Genomic DNA, 10,130 nt, shown 5'->3' on the forward strand with positions numbered 1-10,130 from the left:
TCTCTTTTGTGCCCTCCTACCTGAGCACAACCCTGCAGTTGGTGCCCTTGAGTTCAAGTGAGGAGGGTCTGGCATCTCAGATTTGGGAGGTAGATCTGGCAGTTTTCACAATCATGTTTTCCCCAACTACTACCCCTGCACATGAATATTCATAAACTGTTTAGGATGTTGTAGAGCTGCTGTTTCTTTCCTTTGTAATTATCAAAATCATAGTGATTTTCTTCAATCTTCTCAGCTGAGCTCCAGAGACTTCTCCACGGATCGCAGTTGTGTGCACTGAAGTAAACATGAGAATCAAGAGCAATATGAGGCAACATCTTGCATTTGGAAAAGACTGGGGTATAAATGCCTTTTGTTCCAATGAGAGTTTGGGTAGGAATTTAGGTCAGGTGAATTGGACAATGAAGGTGTGAGGTTGACTTCTATCCCCTTCAAATCTGAAGCTCCATCCACATTAGGAAAGCAAAAGAGTTTGGCTTCATCAAGTAATTCTCTGAGATGAGCAGTCACAAGGAAGGGAGCTGTTCCAGAATGGGATTGCTGCTGCTGCTGCTGCTGCTGCCTTATGTGGAATGTGGAGTGAAGGTGAAATGCCCCTTGACTCTGGAGAGAGATGAGCTAGACCCATTCAGTTATTCCAGACAAGGAGACCACCTCATTGGTGGGGTCATCTCTGCCACAATGGCTATATTTATTCCACACACTTTCAAGGAGTCTCCCTCTACCAGCTTTAGACAGTAAGTCATTTTATGGAATGGGGTTAGAGATGTTCCTTTAGCTACCAAATGCATGAGTCCCAATTCCCAGGCTCTCTCCTACTCAGAGGCCTGTGGCTAAAGGGCTTCATTCTTGGCTTCGCAAGTGGAAAAGGCCAGGGCACCTTCTGCATTGCTGCTCTTTGCTGTCCATTACCCTAAATTGCGACCAAATCTACTACAAACTTCAGGAACATGGTAGCCTGAAATATCTGAAGGAAACCGTTGTAAATATCTTCCGGATTTCCTCTATATTGAGCATTCAGTCTGATTATTTTTCTATTTACTTTCTATTGCACATGTGTACTGATTATTTGCATCCAACAACAAACCACAGGTAGGGAAGGTTTGAAAAGGTATGTTCCAAAGGAACCCTCCAATCTTACGACACTACAAAGTAAAAATAGGAAACCATGAAAATGGGGAAACTACAGAAATGTCACCTTCATTTCTCTGGCAGACTTGCCCACCCCTGCTGCTTTTGCTAAGCTGAGCTCTGTCCATGGATGGGCTCCTGTGGAAGGGAAAGGAGCTGAGTTTCCTTCACCACCAAGAACAGAATTTCTGCCAGGAAGCTGCAAATTGTAGTTCTGGAAACAGGTTGAGGAAAGGGTCAGAAAGCTCTTGGGTTTCAAGGGGGATGTTGAAGGACCTGGGTCCCTACCTCCAAAAATGAATGGTGGAGCAGGATCAGTCAGAGGGCTAATGCTGTCAGACTTCTACTAAACTTCAGCCTGTATATATATATATATATATAAACAATTTGTTCAAAAAAATGTAGCAAAATTCCAGGAACTTCCTTTCAGTGAAGAAAACTTGGGTGCATCTTAAGCAACAATATGAATGCAAAGAAGGACAAGGCTGCTTTGAAAGTACATCACTCAGACACAGACAAGGCACATTTTTGCTTTTTAAAACTTAATGATTTTGTTTTATTAACCTGGAAATTCTAGGGTGGGGTTATTTGTGTCTAAAGCTGTGATGAACCCTAGGATTTACAGCATAAACAGTTGTTATCACTGATTTCAAATCAAGTGAAGAGAACCACACACTCAGAGGACCCCTCAGAGAACATCAAGAGCACAAGGGGGGAAGAGAGAGCAATAGATGTTCCATGTCATTTAATAAGCCTTTTAAAAGTCCTTTCCTTTTTAAAATGAATTTTTATTGGTTTTACATAATTTTATACATTTTAACTTACAACATTTCAAAACATTACAATAATAGGTTCTTTCAAACCTTCGTCCCTCCTTCCCTCCTCCCATGGGTTCCATAGTCAAAGAAAATGTATTCTTTTATCTCTTTCTGCCTCTTTTACCATTATTTATCTGTTATGTATCCATAGTTACCAAAGTTTGTTTCACATTACCAGTGCCATTGTATGCCTGCCAATGATTTTAACTGCTTACAGTGGTCTTTTAATTTTATTGAAAATTGATCCCATTCTTTTAAGAAATACTTGATCTTCCTGCTTTCTGATCTTTCCCATCAGTCTCGCCATTTCTGCGTACTCCATCAATTTAGTATGGCATTCTTCTCTGGTCAGCATGTCTCCCTCCTTCCATCTATGGGCTAGAAGTATTCTTGCTGCAGTCGTTGCAGACATAAAGAGTCTTTTATCTTCTTACAGTATCTCTTCACCTATTATACCAAACGGAAAAGCTTCTGGTTTTTTAACAAAGGTTTTTTTATACATTTTCTTTAACTCATTATATATCATTTCACAGTAAGCTTTTACCACCCAACAAGACCACCACATATGAGAGAAGGTACCCTCTTTTCCTAAAAACCTTTTATCTCCTATGGTTCTTTGAAAGTCTCTGCATGTCTAATTCCATCATGAAAAATTCCCTCTACTTTAGTTTTGTTTTCCAAGGGAAAAACAATGGGTAGTGATTGAACAAGGCTTTCCCACCACTCAAGCATCATAAAGTGGGGATTGGCTGAAAACTCCTGAATCTGGATCAGTGTTGGCATGATTAAATTCTAGAAATTGGATCCAGGACTTTATATTATCCTTAGAAGCTTGTCCAAAAAAAGCAAGAGTTGGAAGTGATATATTCACTGAATGCTGGAGGATAGGATCTGATATGTGCATTTTTGCAGGAAAGGAAGATCAAGGTACTGGCTGCCCCTGTCGTTCTTCTTTGCCATTCAAGAGATCAACCAGAATCCCAGGCTCTTGCCCAACACCACTCTGGGCTACAATATCTATGAGACCTTTTTTCATGGAAGGATGACGTATGAAGCTTTGGTAGACCTGGTCTCTTCTAGACAGGTGAATGTTCCAAACTACAACTGCGGAGGACAGAATAACTTGATTGCTGTTCTGGAAGGGGCTGACTCTGACTCTGAGAACTCCATCCAGGTTTCAAGCATGTTGAGCATCTATAAAATGCCACAGGTAGGAATGGAGATGGTGGATCATCTGACTGAGGTTCTCAGCCATGTAAGTGTTGGGTAGTGTCAACTCAGAATGAGGAAGACATAGGAGGTCAAGGGATTGAAGAAAGGAGATAAGGAATGGTCAGATGAATTGCTGTGCTCTTGTTGATACAACCTGTCTTTCCTCCCTTCCATTTGTGTCAACTGTTGGTGTGTGTGTGTGTGTGTGTGTGTGTGTGTGTGTGTGTGCCTGTGCATATAAAATGGGAAGGAAGGGAACTTCACTTGTACTAGTGGCCATGCCAATAAAAATGGGATAAAGCAGCTAAGTTTCCCCTGAGAGAAACTGTGATATTTTGTTTATTAATTGAAAACATTTATAACTCACTCAATAAATAAAAAACCTTTTAGCAGTCCACAATACAAAACAGTAACAAAATTGTTGAAACATATGTATTGTATAATACGATTAAATTAGAAGGATAAAAGCATATTTAAAAAGATGAAAACAGGAACTGAGGAAATACATAAACATAAAAATGGGATCGAGTCTTATGTGCCAAGGAAAGTTTGGGCAAAAAAGTGTGTCTTTACAAAACAGATATATGTTATTGGGGGTAAGAATTATTTCGGCTTTGATCCCAAACATTGCAAGCCAACAGTTCTTTTCTTGCCAGGTCAGCTATGCTTTTGGCTCCCATGTTCTGAATGACAAGAGGCAGTTCCCCTTTTTCTATCGGACGGTCCCCAAAGAAGAGGCCCTGTACCCAGTGATTGTCAAGTTGCTCCATCACTTCAGATGGACGTTCATTGGTCTCATTGCTCCAGACACTGAAAACGGAGAGAAGTTCATAAAGACATTGACACCTGTGCTTGAAGAGAGTGGCATTTGTGTTGCCATCTCAGTTACCATTCCACAATTGAATGGATTAAGTTTGAGACTCAAAATTCCTCAATTAGAAAGGTGGGGACAAGTCCATGTATTTTTTTATTATGTAGAAACTACTTATTTCTTGATGGGAATAAAACTTGCAGAAATAATATTTGAATTGCAGGGCAAATCCACTGCAGGGGAAGTCTTGATCACAACATCTATGTGGGATTTGAGTGTAGAATTAACCCACAGTCGTTTCCACAGTATTCTTTCATTCTCTATTGGGACAAATAAATTGGCAAAATATGATAATATTGATGCCTTTTACTTTGCACTTCAGCAATTTTGGGAGGAAGCTTTTACTTGTTCCTATACAGAGCACACATTGTCAGTGAAAAGCTGGACAAGATGCAGAGAAAGAGAGGAACTGGAGATGCTGCCCCAAGAATATCTGGAAAGACTCTTTTCTCTAAACAGCTACAGGATTTACAACACTGTCCAAGCTGTGGCGCGTTCCTTAAATGCTGTGTATTCCTCCAGATCTAAATGGAGGTTGAAGGACAGTCTGCAAGTTCAAAGGCTACAGCCATGGCAGGTATTTCCTTTCCCATCACAGACATCACTACCAAACACAACAATCAGTTGTACAATTCCTGAATGGTTGCCTTGAAGATTGTCTGGGAATGTATTGGGGAGGTGAAGTTTTGCAAACCCCTTTGTGAAGTGCCCTGAATTGGACCCATTTACCTCCTCTCAGATGGTAGTTTCTCTGGTAACAGTTCCCATCACTGGCTGAACCTCCTCTTTGCCTTGCAGTGTGTTGCTGGAGCCTGTATTAAGTGCCTGAGTAACTTGTCTTCTCATTACAATATATATATATGGGGACATTCGTCATATTTGTGGCGTATTTGTTTTCTGATCCCATTAATATACATTAAAGTAAATTTTTATATACTGTATCTTGAAATATTTTTTTTAGACAGAGCAAATAATAACTGCAGTCATCGTCTGAGGACTTTCTTCATGTGCCTCCTTCATGAGGAGTCTGGAGGGCGGCAACACAAGAATGTGCATTTTCTGCAGTAGCTCCCAGTTTGGAGAATGCTGTCTCCAGGAAGGTTTGTCTGGCACCTTCATTATACATCTTTTGGTGCCAGACTGGAGTCACATGCAGCTCAGAACACAGAGGCAGGCAGTTCTTAACTATTTATTCAAGAAAACTCAGCAGCACTTCCCAATCGGTCTTTTCTTCTTTTTTATAGTTTTATTTATACTTTTCTAATTTATACATTTCATTAGTTTTACAATCATTTTAATATTGCAAAGTTGGACTTCCTCCCCCCTCTTTCTCCGGTTCCTTAAATTTACTTTTTTATATCATCTGCATATCCAAAGTCATTTAATTTGCTCATTTAATTATCTACTTTAAATATATATTCTTATGAATCTGCAGGTTATTACAATAATCCTGTCAATGTTTTTAGATGTTTGCAATTAATCTGAAAATATTCAGTAAACCATTTCAAAATTCTGTTATAAAAAGTTTATCATGATTTCTTATTCGTCTGGTAACTTTCGCCATTTCTGCATATTCCATTATATTTTGTATGCATTCTTCCTTTGCAGGGACTTCTGCTTCATTTCTTTTTTAGGAGAGTAGCCGCTGTAGTTACAGACATAAATCAGTTTCTGTACAATTTAGATACCTCTGTCCCTATCATTCTCAAACAGTCCTTGGGTTCTCCAGCAGCCTCCGGACCCCTCTCTTCTGCTTCAGTCTCAGTGTTTGAACTGCTCCCGTCACCAACTCCCCCTGCTCACTAAACCCTGTTGCCCCTTCAGCATCCAGCCCCTCACTGCAGTCTTCTTCCTCTGACCTCTCCTCAGTGTCCCACCACCAATCCCCTGGCTCTAAGCCTTCCTCCCCTGGGGGTTCCCTGGCTGGTGCTTCCCACCAAACTGCCCAACCAGTCCCTGACACTCTGTAGCCAATCCCAAATGAGAGCAGATCCAAGCATGAAATGTGCAGAGTTGAATAGTCAGTGTTGTTTCCCCTATTCTATATGTGGCCCTTTTCTCTGCCATTCTAGCTCCACTCTTTCCTGGGAGATGCCCTGTTTTACAATTCTTCAATGGACGGAGTGTATTTAGATGAGAACGGGGAACTGGCAGCTGACTTGGACATTGTGAACTGGGTGGTGTTTCCCAATCAGTCCATCCTTAGAGAGAGGATTGGGAGCATCAAGAGACAGAGATCCCTGGACCTAAAGTGCACCATGGACCAGAATGCCACATGGCACAACCAGGTGGGGGAAATAACTTATTTTATTAGATTTCCCATCCGATAAGTTCCAATCATGTTCCCATGTTTTGTGTTGCACTGCCTTCAAATGCTGTCTGCATTTCTTGAAGATCCCTGTGGGTCCCTTTGAAATTCTGTATATGTATGAATCAGCTACTATGGGAGTGCAATTTCAAGGTGGTTGCTTATTTTGGTAACTAGAAGAGGTGATCACTGGTTTTCCCCATCCCCTGCCATATTTAAATCATAAGAATCTAAAATCTGTAGGAGAATGTGGCTTATAGCAGCCTCAGTGCTGGAATATTTCCTGAAATGCTCTTGTAAATCCATGTTCTATGGAACAACTTCCAGAAAAATGTTGAAAGATTTGTTTGCTAGAAGAGATGGCCTCCTAATCTGAACGCTTCCAAGGAAATTTAACCATCCCTCAACATTTGCACTTAGATCCTTTTCTAACCCTTTTAGTGAATGAAAAAATATTTTTAGAAAATACTGTCCCAGCTCCTGTTCAAACACAGGTTGTAGGGAGAGGAACCACTTTACCAGTTAATTATTTTTTCTACCAGGGGCAGCTAATATCAGGACTTCCTTCCCCCAAATTCTATGTGGCACCTACCACCCCTTTAAAAAAAAAAGCATTATTTCCTAAAATGGTTTTACGGTGCTCCTGTATGTCTTCTGCAAGAATGCTGTGATGCTAAAAGGCTTTGTGATGCCTCCCTCCTGATCAAATATGTTTGTGTAAATATGGTTTTTTAAAACTCAATCTTATTATGAAATATAATGTAGTGGAAAATAGCTGATGGGACAACCTACTGGGTGGCAGTAGGTTTGAAAGCTGTGGTTCTCAATCATGCCCACTTTGAAACTTTGGCCAAACCAACAGAAGGTTCCACTTGGGTCACTATGGCCCTTATCAGCTTCCTCTGATAAATACAGTGATCATGAAACTTTATCATGTACAAGAGGGGAAACTGAAACAGAGCTGAGCAACAGGGGAAAGGAAGCAGAAGGAACTAGGGCTTGGATCAAACAGGGAAACATTCTCATGAGAGGTTTTCCTGCAATCAAGCAGTATATAAATGTGGTCAAAGATAATTAATTAAGTAATACATTGTTATCATCCTTAACACATCAGCCTTAACGCATTTTCCTTGATGCCCCTTTATGCTCAGCCCCTGCCTACTTCCAAGTGTGTGGAAAGTTGCCAGCCTGGATTCTTCAAGGTAGTTCAGAAAGGAATGCTGCTCTGCTGCTATGACTGCGTTCCCTGTGCGGAAGGAACAATGGCCACTCAGGAAGGTGGGTGACACCAGCAGAAAGACCTGCCCTTGGGGAAGAGGACAAAGGACCTTTCTGGTGTCCAGAGTCTATTAAAGGGGAGTTGACAGCACTTTTACTGTTAGTCAAATTTAGCACAAGAGGCACCATGAACTCTGGGGTGATTATCAGTCACAAATGTTTCAGGACCCTAATCCTAACATTGACATCCTTTGAGGAAATGGGTCGCCATGGTTTATCATTATTTTATTCCTGTCAGAAATATTAGTGAGGTCCTCCTGCATTGTGGTTCCCTTAGTATGCGGAATCCTCTCCCCAGTGTTTTTACCACCAATAGAAGACATACCAGTTGCCTCAGGTTTTCATTGTCCCATAATATTATTAATACCAATAAATGCTCTCCCTGGTTATATGCAATGATTTTTATTGAATGTAGTTATGCTTTCTTTCATTGGAGACCACTTTGGTATTACTTTTTGTTAATGAAAAGCAGTACAGTAAAGTTGATATTCCTTGTGTTCTTTCCAGATGCAGAGCATTGCACCAGGTGTCCAGAAGATCAGCATCCAAACAAGGACAGAGATCAATGTCTCCACAAGACTATCAACTTCCTGGCATATGAAGAACCTTTAGGGATCTTCCTAGCTTCCTTTGCCCTAATCTTATCCTTAACAACATGTGTTGTGCTTAGAATATTCATCTTATTCCAGGAAACTCCCATAGTCAAAGCCAACAACCGGAACCTCTCCTATATCCTCCTCAACTCCCTCCTGCTTTCCTTTCTGTCCTCCTTCCTCTTCATTGGCAGGCCAAGGAAAGCCACCTGTTTTCTCCGACAAATGGCCTTCAGCATCATCTTCTTGGTGGCCATCTCTTCTGTGTTGGCAAAAACCACCACTGTGGTGCTGGCCTTCCTGGCCACAAAACCAGGAAACACGATGAAGAGATGGCTGGGGAAGAGTCTGGCCAACTCCATTGTCATTTCCTGTTCCAGTGTCCAAGTTGCCATCTGCAGCATCTGGCTGGGAATCTCTCCACCCTTCCCAGAGTCTGACATGAGCTCCCAGACTGGAGAGATCATCCTGCAATGCAATGAAGGGTCTGTTGCCATGTTTTACGCTGCCCTTGGCTACATGGGCTTCCTGGCCTCCATCTGTTTCACTGCGGCTTTTCTAGCTAGGAAGCTGCCTGGGGCCTTCAATGAAGCAAAGCTGATTACCTTCAGCATGCTGGTCTTCTGCAGTGTTTGGGTCTCCTTTGTGCCCTCCTACCTGAGCACCAAGGGGAAATACATGGTAGCCGTGCAGATCTTCTCTATTTTGGCCTCCAGTGCTGGGCTCCTGGGCTGCATCTTCATTCCCAAGTGCTACATTGTTGTGTTGAGACCTGATCTGAACACAAAGGAGCATCTGACAACAAAAGCTGATTCTTAAATTACTCTTGTTGTCCACCACAGCAATGATGAAAAAGACATGCTTGCCTTGCAAATGTAGCTTCTTAAATTTAAACCTTTCTTCCTGTCACAGAAATCATGAATGTTGAAAATGAATTCATAATAGCTCTGCAATGGCTATACGTTTTTTGGGCGTAACATTTTACATTGTTTCATCACAGGCTCATCCCGCTATTTTATTGACCAACCATACTAGTCTTTATGCTTCCTCATATTTTCCAGAGGTTCACAACGAATACGTTTACACAATCTTATTTTCTGTCACATAATGTTTAATGGAGGCATGGTTGCAAATCCATATTTGGGTTTCAAAGAACCAGTGACACTTATTTTGTTAGAGGGGGATTTTCCACTGGCGGCAGATGAACAGAAGACTGTGACACCATGAGTCCTGTGTAAAACAAAATCAAATAAAGGTTTTATTTCAAAACAACAAACAGCAAAGCTTGTGGGTGTTTTTCCTACAGGCTAAGCTCAAACTGCAGGTTTGCTCCTTTTGTAGTCATGGCCAGCTGTACCCAATCAGCCCAGAGCTCACAAAAATTGTTCTTAAAGGTATAAACATCTTTACTGTTTCAGTGCAGAATGACTCCCAACATATTTGTGTGGTAGTTAGACTGTTGGTAGTCAGACTTTCACCCCTTCTTCTAAAAGGCCTTTCTTTTTATGTGCTGCATAAGAAGAGAAGAAGAGTTTGGATTTGATATCCCGCTTTATCACTACCTGAAGGAGTCTCAAAGCGGCTAACATTCTCCTTTCCCTTCCTCCCCCACAACAAACACTCTGTGAGGCGAGTGAGGCTGAGAGACTTCAGAGAAGTGTGACTGGCCCAAGGTCACTCAGCAGCTGCATGTGGAGGAGCGGGAAAGCGAACCCGGTTCACCAGATTACAAGTCCACCGCTCCTAACCACTACCTCACACAGCAGCAAACCTATTAAAACTGATGTGCTTTGCTCTTCTCACTCTCAAAAGGGTTATTTGAAGAGAGAACCATTTTCTCTGCATTCATAGTTCCGATTTTCCCCTCACACACTGCATTGTGCTTTGAAACAGATTTTTCAAATTATCCTATTATCCTA

At 41.5% G+C, this 10,130-nt stretch overlaps 1 protein-coding gene across 1 annotated transcript; it reads left to right on the plus strand.

Moving 5' to 3' along the window:
* Positions 1 to 531: 531 nt before the first annotated feature.
* Positions 532 to 9,030, plus strand: LOC128408817 (vomeronasal type-2 receptor 26-like). Its single transcript, XM_053378839.1, has 6 exons — positions 532 to 737; positions 2,862 to 3,159; positions 3,818 to 4,609; positions 6,105 to 6,320; positions 7,492 to 7,618; positions 8,126 to 9,030. The coding sequence occupies exons 1-6, from the start codon at positions 532 to 534 to the stop codon at positions 9,028 to 9,030; spliced, it is 2,544 nt and encodes an 847-aa protein (XP_053234814.1).
* The last annotated feature ends 1,100 nt before the right edge of the window (positions 9,031 to 10,130 follow it).

The sequence above is a fragment of the Podarcis raffonei genome, chromosome 2 (genome assembly GCF_027172205.1).
Source record: "Podarcis raffonei isolate rPodRaf1 chromosome 2, rPodRaf1.pri, whole genome shotgun sequence".
NCBI classification, from domain to species: Eukaryota; Metazoa; Chordata; class Lepidosauria; order Squamata; family Lacertidae; genus Podarcis; species Podarcis raffonei.

Bases quoted from the DNA above. Each gene is read 5' to 3' on its own strand.
- LOC128408817 (XM_053378839.1), top strand. From the start codon at position 532: ATGGGATTGCTGCTGCTGCTGCTGCTGCTGCCTTATGTGGAATGTGGA. The intron at 3,160-3,817 runs GTAGGAATGGAG...TTTTCTTGCCAG, and splicing joins GCATCTATAAAATGCCACAG to GTCAGCTATGCTTTTGGCTC. The intron at 4,610-6,104 runs GTATTTCCTTTC...CTGCCATTCTAG, and splicing joins AAAGGCTACAGCCATGGCAG to CTCCACTCTTTCCTGGGAGA.